Source organism: Pseudophryne corroboree, chromosome 11, assembly GCF_028390025.1.
Source record: "Pseudophryne corroboree isolate aPseCor3 chromosome 11, aPseCor3.hap2, whole genome shotgun sequence".
NCBI lineage: Eukaryota > Metazoa > Chordata > Amphibia > Anura > Myobatrachidae > Pseudophryne > Pseudophryne corroboree.
The window spans coordinates 125,036,421-125,063,976 of record NC_086454.1 but is presented as its reverse complement, the minus strand read 5'-3'; the positions used below and the strand labels follow the sequence as shown (position 1 = coordinate 125,063,976).

General features: G+C 44.8%; 1 protein-coding gene and 1 long non-coding RNA gene across 6 annotated transcripts in view; one reads left to right on the top strand and one right to left on the bottom strand.

Annotated features, from left to right (window-relative positions):
• IRF7 (interferon regulatory factor 7) overlaps positions 1–22,866 on the bottom strand; it is an 82,279-nt gene extending 59,413 nt beyond the window's left edge. The window contains exons 1-5 of the mRNA XM_063944790.1: positions 22,775–22,866; positions 6,721–6,777; positions 4,224–4,386; positions 3,265–3,511; positions 1,590–1,690 (exon numbers count right to left, since the gene is read on the bottom strand). Coding sequence (XP_063800860.1) covers positions 1,590–1,690; positions 3,265–3,511; positions 4,224–4,386; positions 6,721–6,737 — 528 coding nt within the window. The 5' untranslated portion in view covers positions 6,738–6,777; positions 22,775–22,866. The remainder of the gene's footprint in view (positions 1–1,589; positions 1,691–3,264; positions 3,512–4,223; positions 4,387–6,720; positions 6,778–22,774) is intronic.
• LOC134969087 (uncharacterized) overlaps positions 1–27,556 on the top strand; it is a 101,358-nt gene that overhangs the window by 50,933 nt on the left and 22,869 nt on the right. For 4 of the 5 annotated variants that reach the window (XR_010189403.1, XR_010189404.1, XR_010189402.1 and 1 more), the window contains 3 exons: positions 4,269–4,518; positions 6,767–6,844; positions 9,850–9,974. This is a non-coding gene — a long non-coding RNA (uncharacterized LOC134969087). The remainder of the gene's footprint in view (positions 1–4,268; positions 4,519–6,766; positions 6,845–9,849; positions 9,975–27,556) is intronic. The other variant, XR_010189405.1, reaches the window with a different exon arrangement.

The window sequence follows — 27,556 nt, the reverse complement described above, 5'->3', positions numbered from 1 at the left end:
GGGATGTATGATGAGCTACACATGTCAAGAGGTAGATTTACGATAATCTGCATCTTCCACTGATAGATTTAAAACAGCAAGAAATAGAAATACTAAATCAGACTGGCTTAGCATTTATTTCTATTGCCGTTTCAAATCAATTGGTCAAAACAGCTGATGATTGGCTGCTTTGAAAACATGCTGGTTAGTAAATCTATCCCCAAGAGTTTATGGTGCAATTGATACTACAGGAATTTGTTAGATACAGGTCATATTATTTGTCTGTGGCTAGAAATCCAACACAATAACACAATTAAAAATCACTAGTTTAGCTCTAGTGAAGGACAGAGAATATATGTCACTGTAGCACAGAAACCAAGCTGTAGGAGAGGCCTGGATAAAGTATGAATGGGATATACAGATGTGTCATCATACATCTTGCCTCTATACGCCACGTACTGTAGCGGGAGATGCCTGGCGTGAGTGAGCTGACAGGTCCCGTGCAACTCCATTAGCGTCGGGTGTCTTTTTTGCTGAAAATGCGTCTTATTCACATGACTATGTGAATAGGACGCACAAGCAGACTCTGCTGATTAAAATGATATGTAGCATGCCTAAATTCTCTGTGCATCTGCATACGAAATGGTAGGTTACAGTGTTTTCTAGAAAAACACTGTAATGTACCATTTCGTATGCAGATAAACCACCGTTGCACGCAGAATATAGGCATGCCACATATCATTTTAATCAGCACACGTTTCTTGTGCATTATATTCGGATCGTTTTGCAAATAAGATCCATTTAATTGAAAAAGTTGCATGTAAAGACACTCAGCACTACCAAGTCATGCCACGACATGGCGTGACTAGGAGGGCTGTTTATTGTGCAGAGAGGCTAGATGTCAATGGACACATATATCGCGCAGAGGTTTAGATGAAAAGGTAATTATACATCCTCACAAACAATGCCTACATGTTAGATTGTACACACCAATACCCCTTTCACATTGCAAAAATAACCCGGTACCGACCCGGCATATTGCCAGGTTGACACGGGTCAGTGTGCGATGTGAAAGGGGCCTTAGAGAATTCCAGGTTGCCTGACCTGGTAATTCAACCCGGGTTATAAGATGGGTTACTCCCGGGTTGAATACTGGGCCATTGGCAGTGTAAACGGGTTTGGTTTACTACATAGGGAGAGGCGGCACGGAGATGACCTCATCTCCCAGCACCGCCTCCGCTGCCAGCTCCGCTCCCCGCCACTATGGCAACCGACCCGGCATATTGCCGGGTCGGGAAGCCAGCGCTGAGGCTTCAAGGCCGGATTCCACCCAGGAAGGACCTGTTTCCAATATCCCGGGTGGAATCCGGCATTAGAGATGTGAAAGGGGCTTTAAATGCATTAATGATTTACTTGCGTTGAATGGCTTCTTAGTGATACAAAATTTCCTGACACTTTAACACCGGTATGGTGTTAGAATCAGTGCTTTACATGTCCTTTCATTTATTTTATGTGCTCTATGTACACAGAAGTTGGACACAGTAAAAGACCACATAAACCAATGTATTACTAGTAACCCTCGTCACAAATAAGAGTTGGATAGAACTCACTGATTCCTGACTGTGGACAAACGGGGAGACACCTGAACAATCAGGGCTGATGCGCAGTGTGTAGTCTTCATCTTCTTCTATCTCATTCCAAAGATTCTGCTCTATTAGATGAGAAAAACATTTGTAAAATGTGTAATTTACTGACTCGTTAGTAGGTGGTAATACTCAGGACCAATGCTAAATGGCACGTAGCACTGACCACTGTGAGACTCGGCTGAAGGTAATCACACCCATAATAGATATTTTACTTTACATACAAGGGGGACGTTATTTACACTGTAAGATACAGACCCCACGGAAAACAATTTGTTATCATGTGAGAGACTGTGGTTCAATATTTTGTATGCACGTGGAATTAAATATAACATTATTTTTATTAGAGATGAGCGGGTTGGGATTTAACGCCAGAATTAATGCCAGTTAATTTTTATCCGTATTTTTCTTCTTGGCTATCCAAAACACGTGACATCCGTGAGCCAATAAGATGCCGTTCTGAGATCCGAGTAAATCCGAGTAAAAACGAACCCGCTCATATCTAATATTTATTTATGTCTATGAATCAGCCTAATTCCATATGTTCCTCTCGGATTGTTCAATCTGAGTCATTTCCCTAAAATCTGGAAAACCAAAATGCGTTCAGGGGCAAACGCAGGATTCATGGGGGGGGGTAACTTGCATGTTTGTATATCATATATACATACAGTGTACAGCACACACACACATAGTACATAGAAAAAGGGTACCTTGCATCAATAGGCCCCGCGGCATAATGCTGTGATTCATGCATTTTCAAGGACAAGGTAAGACCAAAATGATGTCATTCTCATAGAATTGTGTCAAATTGGCTCCGCCTCCTCACCACAGACCCGCAAATTGTGACCTCATGCAGTGACAGGGTGGGTTTATGATCGTGAGCAAAAAAAAAAAAAACGGTCCTTCAGGGGGGTTTCTGGGTACTCAGAAACCCCCCTATGTGCGCCACTGGTGTTGTATCAGGCAGTAGTATTAACAGAAGAAGCGTTCTGCCCTGTACCAGTAACATTGTCTTGCATCCTTTAAGTCATTTAAATATTTCATAATCTTATATTTGCATGTTGGCATAATGAGGTCCTTAGTATCAAGCCAACAACACTTAAAACCATCAGATATTTAACCATGATCAGGTTACAGATCATCACAAATTAGACATATTAAAAAACATATGAAATGAAATTACATAGTAAATAAAAAATAAAATGATTACGAAAATAAAGCATATAACTATATAAATAAGTACATCAAGTCAGAGAAGTAAATAATTGCAAAAATGTTTTTCATTCTCAGGAGCAACCAACTCTGATAAGAAAATCATCACCAGTATTACGTAATAGCAAACTAAACTAGAAACAAAAAGAATAAAGACCAGTGGCAGCTGCTGCTCCTGGGCTGCAGCGCCGTCCAAAGCTGCAGGGGGAAGCTGGCCAGGACATATGACCATAGATGTGAAGTTGCATGTAACATATGTCCTGGCTTCTTCCCCGGGAATCAGCAGCCGCCGCAGCATGGCACACACTGATCAGCCTGTCAATTGTCCTTTGATTTGCGCCCAAACTCCTGTGAAACCAGTCAATGGGAGTCCCGGGGGGGGCTACTTCTAAATAAGTACAATCAACAGGTTTAAAGAGTAGGCCCATACCTGCGGGAGTAGTCAGGTATACAGTGTTGGCAGCAGCTGTTGGACTTGATGCTCGGAGATCATTGTGGTCTCCATTGAACTTGTATATCTTGTGTGGATCATTTTGGTCACTTGAGTAGTCTGTTAATTCTGTGAACATTTTCCCATCCTTGTATCCAACACCATTTAGGGCACATCGGAAGTTTGTCTTCCAAGTAGGGGGATCCTCACATTGTGCATTATACTTTCCGCTCTGAATGGCCCAAGCCTAAAAGAGAAAAAAAAAGAGAGAGGAAAAAGGTTTCAATATGCAACAGACACTGCGGAGAAGAGAATGTACAGTAGAACATAACTGCTGTAACCCATAGTAACCACATGCTGTGTTTTCTATGGCATTTTAGAAACCAATTGCTAAACTTTCTGACTGCCCTTTATCTCATTCACTATGCTGTGTAGGCTGTCATTTTTCATGTTGCTATTTCTTAGGAAGTAGCATTTAATGGAGAAGATAATAATCAAATAAACAGCAGTTTAGCAATATGGAGCAAGAGCTTAAATGCAGCAATTGATATGCTTTGATAAATGCAGAAGATGCATCGAAGAGACAGCATATTTGCAGTAACACAGTATACAGTATTCCACATGTCCGATGTTCATACTGTACAGTTGATCTGGTGCTGCATCTTTAGACGGTTCAGTGAATCAGAGAAGCCGGCAGTGGGCATCTTTTTACTTAAGAAGTGTCCTGTGGCTTTTGCACATTTTATCACAGCCACTGCTTACACAGTGGTTGTACTATTAGCGTACAACTATCAATCAGCCCCAAGGACAACACTGTCACCATAATAAAGCATACTGAGCAGTTTACTATGGAGTACATTGGTTACACTCTGCATCAGCACCCATGTGCTATACCTTTGTTACTACTGTATTTAATAATAAAGGGCTGATGCTAGAACCAACCTAAATTTGCCACTTGCCTTAAAAATTTTATAATCCATTTCATCCTTTTTCTGTATGTTTAGGTGCTTCCAGGGCAGGCGGAATTCTGTACGACTTTTATCTAACCAGCGAACGCCATTATATTCTTTGCTGTCAATTTGTCGGATGAGCCAACAGGCAAAACGCTCTTTGTTTTGGGTTCTGAGATGAAAAAAAAAGCTAATTATCAAGTCAAAGTGTGAAGTGTGAGACAGATACATAGGGCTAATCACCAACTTTGCTTAATCTGCACTAAACCGTGACAACCAGAAATTTGCCGCTGCTGTGACACAGGTACCAGACAGATAACAGCTAATTTCTTGTTAGTTGGCATGAAATGCCCTAAAAAGCACATTTGTTTCTTAGGGCAATCGTTGCAAATGACCGCAACATGATTTTTCAAATTATCATAATATGGAAGGTTGCAAACATGTTTTTCCATACGGGCGTACGGCCTGATTAGGTTGGATCGCTATTGGCGATCCAACCGCAAAGATTACTAGATTACCGTAATCCTCGTCGGAGATGGAGCATTGCAGGGGCGTGGCTTCAAAACTAGGGGCATGGTGGCACAAACGGGGGCATGTTGGGACGGCTACATGACGTCACACGCAGACGCCGCAATGGGAAAAATAGCGGCAGGCTTCCTGCGAGCGCAGCCAAGCTGCGCCAGGAGGCGGCTACCTCGTTTGTTGCGATCAAGCAGAAATTGCGGTTCGATCGTAATTTCTGCTTGGTCAAGATGGGGAGCGGGGGTCAGCATGCTGGGCGGCCTTGCCCTGCGATGGGCGGCTCCCAGCATGCGATCACAAGGATTGCAACGTTTTTATTGTCCCATCTAGGAGATCTCAAAGGTGATGTCTTGGTGGGTAGTGTGGTGGGAATATGTGCCATAGATCAGCAGGGTGCATGAACACGATCACCTCATTCATTGTAAATCACATCATCAAGCCCCTGGACCACCCACTTCACTGGGAGGCTGATCTATTTTTCCAGGAGTGTGGCAGAGCTGTACTTCTGATGTGGCCTACTAGGTACAACTGTTATTATTATGGAAGACATTATCTTATTCCTTTAACGTTTTGAGGATTTTATTTATTTATGTATTTTGAAAGCTCATCACACGATTCTCCTACCAAATCATTTATTTAAAATGTATTGCATATTTTTCCATGAAAATGTAACAAATAGGAGCACTGTTTTATTGGAGTGCTTGGGCATTGATGTGGTATAGAAGCAGTGGTGTCACCATGGGGATGCAGTGGGTGTGGGCATTCTGCCGGGTGTCACCTGCCAAGAGGTGTCACCAAAATGCCAGCTCCTCTTCAGTGACAGGAGCCGGGTCACAGTGTAGGAGCCGCACTGCAGATAGACAGTCTCTGGGGGCAGCTCAACGTCTCCGGAACCCCCGACTGACGAAAACAGAGGTCATGCCGTGATGCCACGCCCCTTTCCACAAAGCTACGTCCCCTGTTTTAGAGCCGTGGAGTCTTTCACCCGCTCCAGGTTGTCATCAAGCGTAGTGACGCCCATGTATAGAAGATCTACAGTGTCTATGTAGACAGTCATTAGGTCGTCTCCATATGGTCAACCGAGTCAAAAAGGTCAACAGGGACAAAAGGTCAACAGGTAAAAAGTAGACAACCGGTAAGACAGACAGGTACAATAGGTCAACATGACGATGGTCGATACAAGTTATTTTAGTTTTTTGTATGTCATTTTTCTATGTTTCATCATATGTAAGAAGAATTAGTAGAAACATTTACCAGCAGCGCTTTGGACAACACTCTGCTACCGGTGCACTTGCCACATGTTACTATTCCTAATCGTAGTCCTCATGGATATTAAATCACGCTAAAGTTGGAAAAACATGTAAAAACTCCCAAAAAGTATCAGCATATCAATCTTTTGTACCAGTTGACCTTAATGCAAGCCTACCTTTTACCTGTTGACAATATGGTGCTGACCTATTGACCATATGTTGAACTATAATCCAGATACCGATTTTTCCGTACCTACTCTAGCTAAGAAATACAGATGGTGGTAACTTTTTATTAAATACACTGAAAAGCTACGAAATTTGCCAGATATCACATTCTATTTAATATTTTGGCTGCCACTTAGCTTAGCGACTATGCCTAATGTGGTAGCTCTCTTTAACAGATGGTGGATTTACAATTCTGCATATTCCAGTGGATGTTATGATCTTGAATAATCGCTGCTAAAGAAGGGTTGGGTGTGCAATATTCCCCGTGGCCAGCAGCATCAGACTAATGAACATGTTTACTTTCGTAGTAATAATCCTTTTTCCTATAGCAGGGGTGTACAATGTGTTGATTGCAAATGACTGGTCAATTGCAGGACACTACCCATTCTAACCCCCAAAACAGCATTGATCAGATATAAAATTATATAATAATTTTTAAAACATTTTTACTCATTCTTTTATTACCAATGAACACATAAGATATAACCCAAGTTAAAAAAATCCCTCACCTCTCTCTTCTGGGCATTTTACTGCTGTTTCTTATGCTTTTTGCAGATAAACTGGATCTAAAAATGGGAAACAAAATGAGGTCAAACAACTAAATATGAAACATTGGATTAAAAAATAGCTGCAGTAAGTATTTTGAAAATATGATAAACTTGTCTTCAGGGGTGTATCTAGGGGTCCGAGCGCCCCTGGCAAAGTAAGGGGCTGGCGCCCCCCCTACACACATTTGGAATAAGGTGTGAGAATTGGAAATGGGGCATGGTCTTGTGGGGGAAGGGTGTGGACACAATAGTACTTCCAATTAAAATTTGCCACACAGTAGTGTCCCTCATTCACATTACTCCGCACAGTAGTGTCTCGTATTCACGTTACACCATCCCTCCCCCCTAACCCACCTTTCCCACATCCTTATCTTAACCTGCCCCCCTCCCCCAAAAGCTTCTTCAGTGGTGCCTAACCCTAACCCACCCTTCCTAATCTCCCTCCCTGCAGCCTAACCCTAGCCCTCCCACCCTCACAGCCTAACCCTAACCCTCCCACGTGGCTTGCCAGTACAGACTTTGGCACCAACTCAATCCGGATTTTGCCATTCTGCATCGCTATATATGTTGAGATGCCAGCACCAGCATTCCGAGCAGTGTCGGGATGCTGGCGTCAGCTTTCCGATCGCCGGGATGCCAAATGCCGGCATCTTAACTGCATCCTGAATGAAATGCTAATGAGATGCTGTGAGATGAGCCTCAAATGGACCCAGCCATTAACCAAACACCATTAGTTGGATGGTGGAAGTGTTTCCTGTTAGAAGAAACATCAGGGTGCCATCACTTCCAAGATGAAATGATCAATTATACAATTAACTGATATACGTTTCCTTGATCCTGGCCTGGAAATAGGTAAGATATGTATTTTCTTTATTACACTCAACAAGTTAAAGTTTTCGCTTACTTACTACTTACTTACATCTAACATGCATAAAAATCGTGTAGTTTTCCAGGTACTACAGTCCCTTCTCCCAAACACTGACACTTTTTTATTATCTTCAACAACGAATAGATCTATAGCACTGTGCTGTATAACAATTGCTGTGTACCTGGTGAGAGTCTGTTACTGCCGCCGCAGCCCCGGTGTCCGTCAGCACCGCACTGCACTAGTGATCAGACTAGTGTCCGGCAGCACCGCACTGCACTAGTGATCAGACTAGTGTCCGGCAGCACCGCACTGCACTAGTGATCAGACTAGTGTCCGGCAGCACCGTATTTGTAAGCAGACTCACAATAAACTACAGTTCCCAGCAGCCCTTGCTGCAAGGAGCTCCTAGCAACAAGGGCTGCTGGGAGCTGTAGTTTATTTTGAGTCTGATTACAAGTGCGGTGCTGCCGGACACCAGCGCCGCTCCAGCAGTAACAGACTCTCACCAAGTACAGTCTGACAGTACGGCTTTTCTATCCTTTGGCCGCGGGTGGCACAGCCAGGCGGCGCCCCCTCCTTGCCTGGCGCCCCTGGCGAGTGCCCTCCTGGCCAATAGGTAGATACACCCCTGCTTGTCTTGTGTTCTTTTATAACTTGTTTATAAAGGAATCTCCTTGATAGTTTACTTAGCAGAGCAATATACAATTTGCACTCTAGGGGGTAAATTTACTAAGATGGGAGTTCTATTTCAGATGGGATGTTACCCATGGCAACCAATCAGAGTTCAGGTATTATCTTCTAGAAGATGCTAGATAAATGAGAAGTAGACTCTGATTGGTTGCTATGGGCAACATCCCATCTTAAATGGAACTCCCATCTTAGTAAATTTACCACTAGGTGGTGCTACAGAACAATGCACTTACTTAAATCTGATCGCAAAACTCAGTATGAAAATGTAATTATAAGTTACCATCACTTTTTAAAATACATTTACATAATGCACACTATATTTGGCATTCTATCTATCTATCTATCTATCTATCTATCTATCTATCTATCTATCTATCTATCTATCTATCTAGTACTGGTACGGAGTGGGCACTCGCTGTTATAAATAAATACTGCGGTGCCCTCCTTATAGAAGTGCAATAGTTTCCTAGGATGGAACTCGTGTGTCCTCTCGCCTTGTGAAAGAAACCAGGCGGCACTCAGCGGTCTTGGTAAAAAGTATTCTTTAGTGCATCGTGCTGTGAAGAAAGGCAAGCTACAGTATGCCTTTCTCCACAGCATGATACTGATTCACTGAAAATGTGGCCTTGGAGGTTTAATCGCACACTAGTACAGCAGATTTAAGCAGTCACAGACATCAATAAGGTACAAAAGAAACATTTCAGGGCACAGATGCTGACTAAAGGGCCCTATACACTAGAAGACATGACCAATGTAAAAGATGAACAATGTGGAAAATGAGCAATTTCCCTTGAACTTCCCAGAACCCTGACAAATGAAATTGAGTGTACACACTAAGCAATTTTTCAAACAATTTGAAACACGAAAGATATCTTAGGAATTGGCACCTTATTTACATATTTTAATATTGGGGAGGCATTTCCGGGTGTGTGGGCAGGGCTGCAGAAGGGGGAACCAATTAAGATTTTTATCACCCACTGCCCCACTAATTTCCACTGTGCCACCAACTTGGTAAAAAAATTATTATAATGGGTTCAATAATATATATATATTTGCCGCAATAAAGGCATTGAAACGTTGTCTACACGCATGCCCTGCTGTTGTCCTTTATTCAAGCCGCTAGGAGTGCCGCACCTTTGGACTTTATGTGACTATTATTTGTGGAGGCACCCGGCGCAGTAACGCGGTCGTAATGGGAGAGTCGGGCACTCTGGTCGACCCTATGATCCACACCTTTACTGTACATGTCAGCTATAGAGCTGACTGGTGTCACAGAATAACCTGGGTACAAATAAAACAATTCTATTCATCTTCATTCTTTAGATGGAATGTCGTGGTTTCCTTCACTATAGATGGTTCCAACAGTTACTTTCTATAATCTTCTTTTAGCTACATTCAACACATTCAAGCTTATTATTACAGTATTGCAGAATGGGAAACAGTCTATCACCAATATGCTCACCTTTTCCTTGTACTGTGTATATATAACATGAATTCCCTCCCTGGCTAATCCAATGTCTTTCTCTCTGAAGGCTCATTTAAGACCTACCCTGAACTGAACACTACATTGCTAAGAAAGCCTTTATCCCAGTCCATCCTCTTAATTATGTACATGAAGAAAAACTCATCAATGTTTGGACTATTCATATTCAACAATGTGAGTAGTACTTAGATGACTTTGTAGGCACAGATCTCCTTTTCTGCTCTTTGCCATGTTATATTGCCAATATATGGGTAACTGAGGAGTGTGAAGGGCTTTCCAAGCAAGTATGACCTAGATCGTACTTTCACATCACCAGCTTTTATAAACATAAACACCATTTGCACTGAAAGCAATGTGGGGCAGATGGTACATTTTTCATCTTTGGTGGTCTTTCCATCTAAAAGGCTATCCCAGTGGTGTATTTCCCACTAGGCACATGAGGCACGTGCCTAGGGGTGACATTTGCTGGGGGGCAGCACAGCATGCTCACCTGCATAAGAGACCTGCTAGGCCTATGGCTAGATGAGGCCAGGTGATTCTTTTTTTTTTGCTTTGACATAACAACTTCTCTTTATTTTGTAACTGGCAGGGGGAGGGGGCGCAATGGTTAGTAAATTATGGTGGTGGAGAGGGTTGAAGTTGGATCTGTTTGGTACTCGGGGGCCCTGACATGAAGGAGGCAGTGATGTGAAGGGGGGTGTCCAATTATGTTGTGCCTAGGGGCAGCGTGACCCCTAAATTCGCCTTATGGCATCTATGAATTGGTACATAAGGTAAAATACTCTGCTGACCATGGAGATCTACTAGCTTACTGATCCATCATGACACAATTTTGATAAACAATAAGGAGGGTAACCTATTATACCGTAATTTACTGCACGGAAAAAACGGGCTATAATTGGATAGCCTGATAATGACCATAGACAAAAATCAAGATAAAAGACCATTTTTTCTGTGCTGTAAATTACCGTGGGTAATAGGATACCTCCCTCATCGGGGATGAAAGGGTCTATCTACTAAGCCTTGGAGAGAGATAAAGTGGACGTAGATAAAGTACCAGCCAATCGGCTCCTAACTGCCATGTTAGAGACTGTGTTTGAAAAATGACAGGAGATGATTGGTTGGTACTTTCTCTCCATCCACTTTATCTTTCTTCTACTTTATCTTTGCTTAGCAAATAGACCCCTTGGTTTTGCCTGCCTGAGGCAGGTGAAACAAAACCCCCGATAAGTGCCATCGGTGGGGGCTTATAGGATAGTCCTGGGCGAGTCAATTAGCCGTGGCAAATTACTGCAGCTAAATGAATACCGCCCTTAGGGGCCTATTTACTAAGCCTCGGAGAGAGATAAAGTGGATGGAAATAAAGTACCAGCCAATCGGCTACTAACTGTCATTTTTCAAACCCAGCCTGTGACATGGCAGTTAGGAGCCAATTAGGTGGTAGTTTATCTCCGTCCACTTTATCTCCATCCAAAGCTTAGTAAATAGAGCCCTAAGTCACCACCTTAATGCTGCATTTGCCCTAAGACCTGTACACTGCAAATCCTCTGAAGCTCATGTGCCTACCAAGAAGACAGAAATGGGCAAACAAAATCCCCTAGCAAGTTAGCCAGGCAGACTTCAGACTTGCACAATTAACTGGTTCCATGACTAGAATTGACGGTACCTCAGGAGGATTGTAAAACATTAGGATCAAGAAACTAATGTGGTCAGACACGACTGTCCTCTCCTCCCCTCTTGTGACTATCTGATGTGATTCTTTACCACAAACTCATCATTTTCCCTACTATCACAATTATCTTCCTTTCCTTTCTTCTATAACATTCTTCTTGAGGGGTGGTATTCATGTGACCAACGGTCGGGAGACCGACAGTCACATGACCTCCTCCACCATCCCGATGGTCGGCATGCCGACCAACAGGGACTATTTCCACTTGTGGGTGTCCACGACACCCATAGAGTGGGAATAGAACCCGTGGCGACCGTGACCGAGCCCGCAGCGTGGCGAGCGCTGCGAGCCCGCAAGGGGCTTGCTGCACTCGCCCCTCCCCGCCGGGATCCCGGCGTCAGTATGCAGCCGGGATCCCGGCGTCGGCAAGCTGACCGGCGGTTTCCTGACCGCCAGTCAGCCATACTACACCCCTTCTTGAGCATAAGCCTCTTATCCACAGTATAGGGCAACTGTGTGGTGACCCAATTGCAGATACACCTCTCCTGTACAGTATCTTTAGATATTTGGATCATTGAAAAGTCCATTACAAAAATGCTGTAAATAGCTTTAAAGAAACCACTCCCACTGGGCCCCTCCATCAGACCTGGGCCCTGGAAATTTGTACCCTCTCCCCCCTCTCTGGGCGCCACTGGTTATAGGACGAAAAGAGATATAGGACACACTCACAGGAAAGACATATATATATATATATATACATACATATTGTGAAATAAAGATTGAAGGTAAAAAAGAAAAAATAAGAATTTACTCACCGGTAATTCTATTTCTCGTAGTCCGTAGTGGATGCTGGGAACTCCGTAAGGACCATGGGGAATAGCGGCTCCGCAGGAGTCTGGGCACAACTAAAAGAAAGCTTTTAGACTACCTGGTGTGCACTGGCTCCTCCCACTATGACCCTCCTCCAAGCCTCAGTTAGGATACTGTGCCCGGAAGAGCTGACACAATAAGGAAGGATTTTGAATCCCGGGTAAGACTCATACCAGCCACACCAATCACACCATATAACTCGTGATACCATATCCAGTTAACAGTATGAAATTTAACTGAGCCTCTCAACAGATGGCTCATAACAATAACCCTTTTGTGAACAACAACTATGTACAAGTATTGCAGACAATCCGCACTTGGGACGGGCGCCCAGCATCCACTACGGACTACGAGAAATAGAATTACCGGTGAGTAAATTCTTATTTTCTCTGACGTCCTAGTGGATGCTGGGAACTCTGTAAGGACCATGGGGATTATACCAAAGCTCCCAAACGGGCGGGAGAGTGCGGATGACTCTGCAGCACCGAATCAGAGAACTCAAGGTCCTCCTCAGCCAGGGTATCAAATTTGTAGAATTTTGCAAACGTGTTTGCCCCTGACCAAGTAGCAGCTCGGCAAAGTTGTAAAGCCGAGACCCCTCGGGCAGCCGCCCAAGAAGAGCCCACCTTCCTTGTAGAATGGGCTTTTACTGATTTAGGATGCGGCAGTCCAGCCGCAAAATGCGCCAGCTGAATTGTGCTACAAATCCAGCGAGCCATAGTCTGCTTAGAAGCAGGAGCACCCAGTTTGTTGGGTGCATACAGGATAAATAGCGAGTCAGTTTTCCTGACTCCAGCCGTCCTGGAAACATAAATTTTCAAGGCCCTGACTACGTCCAGTAACTTGGAATCCTCCAAGTCGCTAGTAGCCGCAGGCACTACAATAGGTTGGTTCAAGTGAAAAGCAGATACCACCTTAGGGAGAAACTGGGGACGAGTCCTCAATTCTGCCCTATCCATATGGAAAATCAGATAAGGACTTTTAAATGACAAAGCCGCCAATTCTGATACACGCCTGGCCGAAGCCAAGGCCAATAACATGACCACTTTCCACGTGAGATATTTTAGATCCACGGTCTTTAGTGGCTCAAACCAATGTGATTTTAGGAAATTCAACACCACGTTGAGATCCCAGGGTGCCACTGGAGGCACAAAGGGGGGGCTGAATATGCAGCACTCCTTTTACAAATGTCTGAACTTCAGGTAGTGAAGCTAATTCTTTTTGGAAGAAAATCGACAGAGCCGATATCTGTACCTTAATGGAGCCTAATTTTAGGCCCATAGTCACTCCTGCCTGTAGGAAGTGCAGAAATCGACCCAGCTGAAATTCCTCTGTTGGGGCCTTATTGGCCTCACACCAAGCAACATATTTCCGCCATATGCGGTGATAATGTTTTACCGTTACATCTTTCCTGGCTTTAATCAGCGTAGGAATGACATCCTCCGGAATGCCCTTTTCCTTTAGGATCCGGCGTTCAACCGCCATGCCGTCAAACGCAGCCGCGGTAAGTCTTGGAACAGACAGGGCCCCTGCTGCAGCAGGTCCTGTCTGAGCGGCAGAGGCCATGGGTCCTCTGAGATCATCTCTTGAAGTTCCGGGTACCAAGCTCTTCTTGGCCAATCCGGAACCACGAGTATTGTCCTTACTCCTCGTTTTCTTATTATTCTCAGTACCTTTGGTATGAGAGGCAGAGGAGGGAACACATAAACTGACTGGTACACCCACGGTGTCACTAGAGCATCCACCGCTATCGCCTGAGGGTCCCTTGACCTGGCGCAATATCTCTCTCAGTTTTTTTGTTTAGGCGGGACGCCATCATGTCCACCTGTGGCCGTTCCCAACGAATTACAATCAGTGTGAAGACTTCTGGATGAAGTCCCCACTCTCCCGGGTGGAGGTCGTGCCTGCTGAGGAAGTCTGCTTCCCAGTTGTCCACTCCCGGAATGAACACTGCTGACAGTGCTAGCACGTGATTTTCCGCCCATCGGAGAATCCTTGTGGCTTCTGCCATTGCCGTCCTGCTTCTTGTGCCGCCCTGTCGGTTTACATGGGCGACCGCCGTGATGTTGTCTGACTGGATCAGTACCGGCTGGTGTAGAAGCAGGGGTTTTGCCTGACTTAGGGCATTGTAAATGGCCCTTAGTTTTAGAATATTTATGTGTAAGGAAGTCTCCTGACTCGACCATAGTCCTTGGAAGTTTCTTCCCTGTGTGACTGCCCCCCAGCCTCGAAGGCTGGCATCCGTGGTCACCAGGACCCAGTCCTGTATGCCGAATCTGCGGCCCTCTAGGAGATGAGCACTCTGCAGCCACCACAGCAGAGACACCCTGGTTCTTGGAGACAGGGTTATTAGCCAATGCATCTGAAGATGCGATCCGGACCATTGGTCCAACAGGTCCCACTGAAAGATTCTGGCATGGAACCTGCCGAAAGGAATTGCTTCGTAAGAAGCCACCATCTTTCCCAGGACTCGCGTGCAGTGATGCACCGACACCTGTTTTGGTTTCAGGAGGTCTCTGACTAGAGATGACAGCTCCTTGGCTTTCTCCTCCGGGAGAAACACTTTTTTCTGGACTGTGTCCAAAATCATTCCCAGGAACAGTAGACGTGTCGTCGGAACCAGCTGTGACTTTGGAATATTCAGAATCCAACCGTGCTGGTGTAGCACCTCCTGAGATAGTGCTACTCCTACCAACAACTGCTCCCTGGATCTCGCCTTTATTAGGAGATCGTCCAAGTACGGGATAATTAAAACTCCCTTTTTTCGAAGGAGTATCATCATTTCCGCCATTACCTTGGTAAACACCCTCGGTGCCGTGGACAGTCCAAACGGCAGCGTCTGGAATTGGTAATGGCAATTTTGTACCGCAAATCTGAGGTACTCCTGGTGAGGATGATAAATGGGGACATGCAGGTAAGCATCCTTGATGTCCAGGGATATCATGTAATCCCCCTCGTCCAGGCTTGCAATAACCGCCCTGAGCGATTCCATCTTGAACTTGAACTTTTTTATGTATGTGTTCAAGGATTTCAAATTTAAAATGGGTCTCACCGAACCGTCCGGTTTCGGTACCACAAACCGTGTGGAATAGTAACCCCGTCCTTGTTGAAGTAGGGGCACCTTGACTATCACCTGCTGGGAATACAGCTTGTGAATTGCCTCTAGCACAGCCTCCCTGCCTGAGGGAGTTGTTGGCAAGGCAGATTTGAGGAAACGGCGGGGGGGAGACGCCTCGAATTCCAGTCTGTACCCCTGAGATACTACTTGCAAGATCCAGGGATCCACCTGTGAGCGAGCCAACTGATCGCTGAAAATTTTGAGGCGGCCCCCCACCGTACCTGGCTCCGCCTGTGGAGCCCCACCGTCATGCGGCGGACTTGGAAGAAGCGGGGGAGGACTTTTGCTCCTGGGAATCTGCTGTTTGTTGCAGCCTTTTTCCCCTACCTCTGCCTCTGGACAGAAAGGACCCGCCTTTTCCTCGCCTGTTTCTCTGGGTCCGAAAGGACTGTACTTGATAAAACGGCGCTTTTTTAGGCTGTGAGGGAACCTGGGGTAAAAATGCTGACTTCCCAGCTGTCGCTGTGGAAACTAGGTCCGAGAGACCATCCCCGAATAACTCCTCACCCTTGTAAGGCAAAACTTCCACGTGCCTTTTGGAATCTGCATCCCCTGTCCACTGCCGAGTCCATAAGCCTCTCCTAGCAGAAATGGACAATGCACTTATTTTAGATGCCAGCCGGCAGATCTCCCTCTGTGCATCTCTCATGTATAAGACTGAGTCTTTTATATGCTCTATGGTTAGGAGAATAGTGTCCCTGTCTAGGGTGTCAATATTTTCTGACAGGGAATCTGACCATGCAGCGGCAGCACTGCACATCCATGCTGACGCAATAGCTGGTCTAAGTATAATGCCTGAGTGTGTATATACAGACTTCAGGATCGCCTCCTGTTTTCTATCCGCAGGCTCCTTTAGGGCGGCTGTATCCGGAGACGGAAGTGCCACCTTTTTAGACAAACGTGTGAGTGCTTTATCCACCCTAGGAGGTGTTTCCCGACGTGCCCTATCCTCTGGAGGGAAAGGGAACGCCATTAGTAATTTTTTAGGGATTACCAATCTTTTATCGGGGAAAGCCCACGCTTCTTCACACACTTCATTTAATTCTTCAGATGGGGGAAAAACTACGGGTAGTTTTTTCTCCCCAAACATAATACCCTTTTTAGTGGTACCTGGGTTTATATCCGAAATGTGTAATACCTCCTTCATTGCCTCAATCATGCAACGAATGGCCCTAGTGGACATTAGATTTGACTCATCGTCGTCGACACTGGTATCAGTATCCGTGTCGACATCTGTGTCTGCCATCTGAGGTAGCGGGCGTTTTAGAGCCCCTGATGGCCTTTGAGACACCTGGGCAGGCACGAGCTGAGAAGCCGGCTGTCCCGCATTTGGCATGTCGTCAAATTTTTTGTGTAAGAAGTCGACACTTGCACGTAATTCCTTCCATAAAACCATCCACTCAGGTGTCTGCCCCGCAGGGGGTGACATCACTTCTATAGGCATCTGCTCCGCCTCCACATAATTTTCCTCATCAAACATGTCGACACAGCCGTACCGACACACTGCACACACACCGGGAATGCTCTAACAGAGGACAGGACCCCACAGAAGCCCTTTGGGGAGACAGAGAGAGAGTATGCCAGCACACACCAGAGCGCTATATAATGCAGGGACTAACTGAATTATGTCCCCTATAGCTGCTATAATATTTACTGCGCCTAAATTTAGTGCCCCCCCTCTCTTTTTTACCCTTTTCTGTAGTGTAGACTGCAGGGGAGAGCCAGGGAGCTTCCTTCCAGCGGAGCTGTGAGGGAGAAATGGCGCCAGTGTGTTGAGGGAGATAGCTCCGCCCCTTTTTCGCGGACTTTTCTTCCGCTTTTTTAAGGATTCTGGCAGGGGTAATTATCACATATATAGCCTCTGGGGCTATATATTGTGATTGTTTTGCCAGCCAAGGTGTTTTTGTTGCTGCTCAGGGCGCCCCCCCCCCCCCCCCAGCGCCCTGCACCCTCAGTGACCGGAGTGTGAAGTGTGTATGAGGAGCAATGGCGCACAGCTGCAGTGCTGTGCGCTACCTTGGTGAAGACAGAAGTCTTCATGCCGCCGATTTTCCGGACTTCTTCTGGCTCTGTAAGGGGGACGGCGGCGCGGCTCCGGGACCGAACACCAAGTCCAGTTCCATGCGGTCGATCCCTCTGGAGCTAATGGTGTCCAGTAGCCTAAGAAGCCCAAGCTAGCTGCAAGCAGGTAGGTTCGCTTCTTTTCCCCTTAGTCCCTCATTGCAGTGAGCCTGTTGCCAGCAGGTCTCACTGTAAAATAAAAAACCTAAATTATACTTTCTTTCTAAGAGCTCAGGAGAGCCCCTAGTGTGCATCCAGCTCGGCCGGGCACAAAAATCTAACTGAGGCTTGGAGGAGGGTCATAGTGGGAGGAGCCAGTGCACACCAGGTAGTCTAAAAGCTTTCTTTTAGTTGTGCCCAGACTCCTGCGGAGCCGCTATTCCCCATGGTCCTTACGGAGTTCCCAGCATCCACTAGGACGTCAGAGAAAAGAGGATGGTTGGCGTGGAATACAATGAGCACAGGTAAGTTCAGTTGGAGAAGTTTTGCACCCTCCCTTGCCAATTCTGATTGTAAGTGAACATCAAATACGGTGACTAACGATTTGCTCACAAGCAGTGCATGACCCCACCCCCCTCTTATATCTTAAGCACTCGCAAAGCTGTCAAAAAAAAAAAAGGGTCAGCAAACAAAAACAAAAGGAGGAAACACAGAACTAGGAAGACAGCATGCACATATAGTTACTAGGAAGACAGCATGCACATATAGGTACTAGGAAAACAGCATGCACATATAGGTACTAGGAAGACAGCATGCACATATGGGTACTAGGAAGACAGCATGCACATATAGGTACTAGGAAGACAGCATGCACATATAGATACTAGGAAGACAGCATGCACATATAGGTACTAGGAAGACAGCATGCACATATAGGTACTATGAAAACAGCATGCACATATAGGTACTAGGAAGACAGCATGCACATATAGATACTAGGAAGACAGCATGCACATATACAGTAGATACTAGGAAGACAGCATGCACATATAGGTACTAGGAAGACAGCATGCACATATAGATACTAGGAAGACAGCATGCACATATAGGTACTAGGAAGAGAGCATGCACATATAGATACTAGGAAGACAGCATGCACATATGGGTACTAGGAAGACAGCATGCACATATAGGTACTAGGAAGACAGCATGCACATATAGATACTAGGAAGACAGCATGCACATATAGGTACTAGGAAGACAGCATGCACATATAGGTACTATGAAAACAGCATGCACATATAGGTACTAGGAAGACAGCATGCACATATAGATACTAGGAAGACAGCATGCACATATACAGTAGATACTAGGAAGACAGCATGCACATATAGGTACTAGGAAGACAGCATGCACATATAGATACTAGGAAGACAGCATGCACATATAGGTACTATGAAGAGAGCATGCACATATAGATACTAGGAAGACAGCATGCACATATAGGTACTAGGAAGACAGCATGCACATATGGGTACTAGGAAGACAGCATGCACATATAGGTACTAGGAAGACAGCATGCACATATAGATACTAGGAAGACAGCATGCACATATACAGTAGATACTAGGAAGACAGCATGCACATATAGGTACTAGGAAGACAGCATGCACATATGGGTACTAGGAAGACAGCATGCACATATAGGTACTAGGAAGACAGCATGCACATATAGATACTAGGAAGACAGCATGCACATATACAGTAGATACTAGGAAGACAGCATGCACATATAGGTACTAGGAAAACAGCATGCACATATAGGTACTAGGAAACAGCATGCACATATAGTTACTAGGAAGACAGCATGCACATATGGGTACTAGGAAGACAGCATGCACATATGGGTACTAGGAAGACAGCATGCACATATAGATACTAGGAAGACAGCATGCACATATACAGTAGATACTAGGAAGACAGCATGCACATATAGGTACTAGGAAGACAGCATGCACATATAGGTACTAGGAAGACAGCATGCACATATAGATACTAGGAAGACAGCATGCACATATACAGTAGATACTAGGAAGACAGCATGCACATATAGGTACTAGGAAGACAGCATGCACATATAGATACTAGGAAGACAGCATGCACATATAGGTACTAGGAAGACAGCATGCACATATAGGTACTAGGAAAACAGCATGCACATATAGGTACTAGGAAGACAGCATGCACATATAGATACTAGGAAGACAGCATGCACATATACAGTAGATACTAGGAAGACAGCATGCACATATAGGTACTAGGAAGACAGCATGCACATATAGATACTAGGAAGACAGCATGCACATATAGGTACTAGGGAGACAGCATGCACATATAGATACTAGGAAGACAGCATGCACATATAGGTACTAGGAAAACAGCATGCACATATAGGTACTAGGAAAACAGCATGCACATATAGGTACTAGGAAAACAGCATGCACATATAGGTACTAGGAAGATAGCATGCACATATAGGTACTAGGAAAACTGCATGCACATATAGGTACTAGGAAGACAGCATGCACATATAGATACTAGGAAGACAGCATGCACATATAGGTACTAGGAAGACAGCATGCACATATAGATACTAGGAAGACAGCATGCACATATAGGTACTAGGAAGAGAGCATGCACATATAGATACTAGGAAGACAGCATGCACATATAGGTACTAGGAAAACAGCATGCACATATAGGTACTAGGAAACAGCATGCACATATAGGTACTTGGAAAACAGCATGCACATATAGGTACTAGGAAAACAGCATGCACATATAGGTACTAGGAAGATAGCATGCACATATAGGTACTAAGAAAACAGTATGCACGTATAGATGAGCCACTATGTCACTAGCAGCTATAATTACATTTACCCTTATAACCATAGCAGCAGTTTTTGCTATTACTGCCTGAGAGATATCTTGAATCATGCAGAGTTTACTTCTTTGCTATTGTATCGGAAGTGTATCAGTAACGAGGGGAGAAGAGTATACACCGTGGAATATAGAACAAAATATTGCATAGTAAATTATGCAGAAGTGATGTGGTGACATTGGCCAGACTGGGTAAAATAGGCACAAATACCATCTTGTGTGTGACAGTTGTGTATCTATAGACCCTGATGCAGCCCCCAAACCTACTGGTTTATGCAAGCATTTAGGGGACATACATTATTTCTAGCCATAGCAAATATAGGATACTCAGAAATCAGTATTTGTAACATACTTTATAATTAAAATAACATGGTGGGGGGAAGGGGGGGGGGGCACATGGCACAGCAGCCATGGCCACATCCACCCTGCCCCCCAACTATTCCATTGAGCAGTGGGGGCCAGTGTGTAATACATCCGTCAACCCGCTAGAAGGGGGCAAGATTCTGGAGTCTCACATAAATTCTTTGTGTATGTGTGTAGAGTAGACTATATATGGATGGATAGATGGATGGATAGATAGATAGATAGATAGATAGATAGATAGATAGATAGATAGATAGATAGATAGATAGACACATACATTATTACACACATTGTCACATCCATATCCATAGTTTTTTTTTTCCTTGCTGCCTATGGAGTTACACAGGAAAATCAGCAAAGTAGATGGTACCATAAATATGTGCACAGCCATAGATCAAGGTAATGTAGCCTAATGAATTGACACCTTCCATGTATAATGATGTCATAGCCTAATGCACCCAGTTTAGAAAGTCTCACTGGTGGGTGCCCTCTCTCACAGCCCTAGGTCCAGCAATGATAGCTGAGCCAGCAGAGCACAGTGTCAGTGCTGTTGATACCTCTATTGCTATGCCACTGGAGAGTGGGCAGTGTTATCAAAGAAGTCAACTGATTGATTGGTTGTTAAAGAATACAAAAAAACAAACAAAAAAAGTACTCTGGGCTTCTTAAGAAGGAATAATCTCCAGTCCACTCCTTTGCCATGTGCTTGCGTTCCATAGCTAAACACACACACACACACACACACACACACACACACACACACACACACACACACACACACACACACACACACACACACTACTCTTTCTACACAAAGATAAGGAAAAAAACATTCTTACACACATAAACAAAACTACTGTATTTTAAAACACCCAAAAGAATTGATATGGATACATTTAGAACCAAATAGTGTTTTTCAAAAAGTATATTTTAGAAAATGTCTCTATTATAACAATAAAAAAACAACAACAATGGAAAAGAAAAGAAAAGAAAGAATAGCATGGGGGCTGTCCCTCAGCACAGAGGAATGTAGGAATGTTTGCATTCTGTAAATCACAGACTGTATTCAAGAAAGAACTTATCAGCACTTTCTCCAGCCAGGCTTCCTATCTACATAACAAGAGGGTAGAAGGGGATCTTGGTGAGACATATCCGCATTTTGGTTAAAAACAAACAAACAAACAAAACAAACAAACCTCTATACTACAGCCCATTGGGCAGCAATAACACGCAAACCAATAGCTCACTATTTTGGGCATTATACATATCCTCAGCAGTGAAAGGTAGACTATGTGAATAGTTTATATACCTTACTCCCACGTAAAGTATGTGTACAGTACTTATTTCCACCAGGCAATGTTACAGTGAAAGTATCCCATAACACAGTACATTCTTATCGGGTGCAGCAGACGCAGTTTTGGAACAACAGTATCATCCACAATGGACAGAATGACAGTTTGTACTGTGAGTTGTCAGAATGGCATTCGTCGTCTAATGCCAGATATCACATATGGTACAGTGAGTGCAGTGCTTCCAGGAGCGGATGGGATGCATCACTAAAGCCACTAATGTCTGGATAACTGAAGACTCTCATTTATCTGTACATATAACATGGCATCTCTAGCTGACGTCTGCAAACATCATATACCTGCGCTCAATCAACACTGATCTATATAACAGAGTACTGTATGACTATTGCTAAAGCCTCGCTAAAGGATTTCAATAACTAAAACCATTGAAAAGTAGTTCTCACATAACAATCCCAGGGCAGCTATGGGCACATGCACCCATGCAGATACTGAGCTGTCTCTTACAGCCTATGCATTCACTAGCACTGCTTGTGCAAATACCTGTGTATTGCCTATGCATTACTCTTGCATTCTCTGTGCAGTGCCTATGCATTACACTGCATTCCCTGTGCATCCCCTATGCATTACACTGCATTCCCTGTGCATCCCCTGTGCATTACTCTTGCATTCCCTATGCATTCACTTTGCGTTTCTTGTGCATTACCTTTTTTTTGGCTTGGCTCTGGATATTAAAGCTTCTGCAAACTCTCAGGTTTACTTGTGTCTCTGTGTCACAGTGGTGAAAGCATGGCATGTCATTAATGTACCCAGCTAGTCCAGCCCTGTAATGTGACAGCTTTCAGTGTGTAGCCAATTGGCTTCCACCACGTCAGTATGGGCGGTTTCTCTGCCTTATGAGCTGGGGGTCACTGATGCTTAGAACTGCAGACTTTCCTGGAAGTCATGTGACCGTCTGGCACTCGGAAACTACCTGACTGTGTAGCTATTGCTGCTGCAGTGCGCTGCAGGCAGGGCACATACTGTACATGCAAGTGCAGTGAGGGTGGCTATACAAACGTGAGAAATGTGTCTGCGATTCCAGTGCTTGGATAATCTAACTGTAGATTAGTACAATATGAAGCGCCGAAATTCATCAGAAAATCAGGACTTTTTGGGCGCTATGCATTAATCATCATTAGTTGTATTATTATTTACATCACCCCAATCTGACCAGAAACGCCCACTTTATAATTAAACGTTGCACATTCTACAGTTGGCAGGTAGAACCGTTATTGCTTTTCTTCTTTTTTTTTTTTTTGTATGAAAGGGGTGGGACAGCAGCACAGAGTATTGCAGGAGACAGCATAGCTCCCGAATGCATGGACCAATTTACAACAAACTTGGTACACATATGACTTCCAAGCTGGGAACAAACACTGTGGGGGTAAGACACCCCTAGCACCCCTAGGGGTGAGGCAGCAGCACAGAGTTTTTCAGCTGACAGCATAAGTATGGAATGCCTGAAGCAAATTACATCAAACTTGCTACACATATGACTTAAGGTGGGTACACACTATTAGATATATCTGCAGATCAATTGATCTGCAGATATATCTATGTACGCATCGGGCAGTGTGCTGTGCATACACACAGCCCGATCCGTCGGGGGACTGACGTCATGAACTGCTCACGCCCGCCCAGTTCACCTGTCAATCACCGCCGGCCGCCGCAGCATGTGTACGGGCGGTCGGACGACCGCCCCGTACACACACAGCGACGGGCCAATATATCGTTAGATATATTGGCTGTCGGCTGTGCTGCGCGGCCGACACGATACGTCTGTGAACGACGGAGTTCACAGACGTATCGCCCGTACACACTGGCTGTTCAAGAGAACGGCCGATACATCGACCAGTGTGTACGGGCCTTTACACTCTGGGAGCAAACACTGGGGGTAACACACCACTAGTACCTCTAGGGGTGGGCCAACAGCACAGACTATTTCAGAACATGCATGATATGTCAGTGATGACGGCTGCATGTGACAGTGGCAGTGACATGATGTGAGGAGGGGAATGCAGGTAGCACAAACCCACACACTGAGAGTTATATAATGGAAGTAGCACGGTACCCCAGCAGCACAGAGTATATCAGGAGATACATAATGTGCTGCGCTATATAAGAAACTGTAAATAAATCGATAATTTCACAGGGGCACTGACATGATGTGAGGAGGGGAATGGAGGCAGCAGGAAGCCACAGACTGAGAGTTGTATAGTGGGAAGAGCAGGGTCCCTTGGGGGAACAAAAAGGGGTCTGGCCACTACACAAAGTGCGTCAGGGAAACAAGATATGCCTATATATACTAGATCTCCAACCAACGTAAATTAACAAACAGCTATCATTCTAATTTACCATCCCCATCCCATAGCAAAGCATGGGTATCCAGCTATGTACAATGTTATTTATACTGTGTGTTTAATATTTAAAGTTATTTTTGGAAACAGACATTCTGAATATCCCGGGCAACGCCGGGTACTCCAGCTAGAATATACAGGGCCGGTTCTAGCCCTTGTGGCGCCTCTGGTGAAAATAGGGGCGTGGCTTCAAAAAGGGGCATGGTCAATTATGCCCCCTGTAGAGGTGTGCCCCCGCTTGTGCCCCCAGTAGAGTTGTGCCCTTGTCTGTGCCCCCAGTAGAGTTGTGCCCTTGTTTGTGCCCCCAGTAGAGTTGTGCCGCTTACAAAAATAAAAAATAAATTAATTAATGCTCACCATCCCTGCTCCTGATTCCCGACCGCTGCTGCCCTCCGTCTCCGGCCGCCAGCTCCGCTCCTCTGATCTATGGGAGAGATGTCATGACGTCTCTCCCATAGCACCGCATAGAGACTAGAGGTCAATCATAACCCCTAGTGTCTATGTGCCGCTCTCACAATGCCGTGCAGTGTGCAATGACTTCATCGCCCACCGCATCTACCAAGAATGGGGGGGGCACCAGTAGCGGATCTTGCTACGGCGGCGGCGCCCTCCGGAAAGCGGCACCCCGGGCAAAAATCCTGCGTGCCCGTAGCAAGATCCGCTGCTGAGTATACAGGCTTGGACTGGCCCACAGGGGTACAGGGGAAACCACTCCTCTAAGGGTCAGGTTCCAGACTGTGCACTTGAATTATACATTATACATATGTTACCTTATACTGCACAGGACTATGGTGTTTTTTCTACAGGGCATTGCTGTTATTAATCTGGTACATTATGCATGCAGCAGATGAATTGACTGTATATATTTATGAAGGGGCCCAGACCTTGCACTCTCTAATGGTTAGTCAAACCAATGTGGTGGCTGGCCACACCCCTAAACAGGGGCGCCTACCACTGCATTCCTTCGGTGGGCCCTACATGCCCCAGTCCGACACTGTGAGTATATATATATATATATATAGGATGAAGAAATCGGTGGCACTCAAGCAGGCTAGTAGATGCAAAACAGTGTCCCTTTATTTGCCTACATGTTTCGGGGAAACTCCCCGTCCTCAGGGCTAGACAACAGTGAAAAACCACATATACACAGTTTATATACCAAACAGAAAAAGACATCAGTGCGGGAATTGTACTCACCTGTCCTCACGGCGCTACCGCCCGCCTGCACACGCTGTTCACTTCCGTGTCACCGGGCTATGACGTCACGGTGCGCCGCGGGACAGGGAGATCGTCATGACAACAGACAAAACATAATTACAGGCTCCCACAGAACGATAGAACCTGAAAAAAACATGAGAAAAACATACACATGTGAAACATAAAACAGCACATTTAAAATACATAAACATCACAGTTAGGGAAAAAATCCTAACAGCCCCTATCAATCACTGTAATAACGTCTCCGTAGTACTGATATATTCTTCAATTATTAGTGGCACTGGAATAACACTATAATGAATTACCTCCCTTCCAAGGGACATATATATATAACCTTAAGAATAAAAAGAAATAGGCTTAAAGAAAACACTGTAATCCCAAGTTTTCATTAAGGCCACCAGGGGACAGTGTTCCCAACCTAAAAATCCAGCGTGATTCTTTTTGTAAAAGTAACCTATCCCTATTGCCACCCCTCAAAGTAATGGGGGTATGATCAATAAGGATAGCACGAATGCTTGCCACCCCATGCTTAGCTAACAGGCAGTGGCGAGCAAATGGCTGGTCACTAGAGCCCTTTTCGAATGCTTTTTTAATTGCACTCCTGTGGAGTGCCATCCTTTCCCTAAATTGTCGTATGGTCTTGCCCACATAGGCAAGACCACACGGGCATGTGAGCAAATATATGACATGGGTAGTGGTGCACGTAAGGCGATGTCTAATGGGTATTTTCTGGCCTGTTTGCGGATGATTGAAAGTAGTACCTGTTTGCAAAGTATTGCAGGTAGCGCACCCAAGGCACCTATAACATCCCATTTTTGGTCTAAGAAAATGAGTTTGATCACATCTGATCATATTAGTGACATCAAGACGAACCACATGATCCCCTATATTATTACCCCTAGTGTGACTAGGTAATAATCTGGTGTTAGATAAATTACTCAAGGCTGTCTCTGTTTGTATAATGGGCCACAATTGTTTGGCTTTGCTCACTGTCCGTTTTGAACAAGTGGTAAATCTACTCACCCAAGGTAATCTGTCTACTTTAGTATTCTGACTAACTCTGGGTTCTAACAATTGCTGCCTAGGAATATGGAGAACTGCCTCCTTGGATTTTTCCAGTTCCCTAATCGGGTACCCTCTTTGGGCAAACCTCAACAATATTTCATCGGGGGCCCTAATGGTGTCTTGAGGGTCTGACGTGATCCGCCGAACCCGCAAGAACTGCGAGTACGGCAAACCTTTCTTTAATGCAAGTGGATGAAAGCTTTGGTAGTTCAAAAAGGTATTCCTATCGGTGGTTTTAACAAATAGGGAAGTACTGAGCTGGCCAGAATTAAGGGTGATAGAAACATCCAGATAATTAATCTGTTTATCATCAATCACATATGTGAATTTCACCACATGTTCTGTCGCGTTATGCTGATCCCATAACTTAATCAAATCTTCCCTAGGACCACTCCAACAGACTATAAGGTCGTCGATATAACGCCTATAGTAAATCACATGGGGACTAACTAGGGGATCAAGATGGAACATGGTATTCTCAAGATGGTACATAAATGCATTGGCGTACGATGGGGCCACTGCGGACCCCATCGCACACCCAGATATCTGTAAATGAAATACCCCATTAAACACAAAATAATTTCTTCTCAAAACCAGGCTCAACAGGTGTAAGAAAAAAGACAGTTCTGGGCCCTGGTATGAGGCATTGCCTTCAATGAGTGCTCTTACCGCCTCCACACCTGCATCATGTGGGATGCAGGTGTAGAGGCTGGTAACATCGGCACTACATAACAGGGTATCAGTGGGTACCGTTCCTAATTGCTGTAATTGCAGCAAAAGGGACGACGTATCCTTTAGAAAAGAGG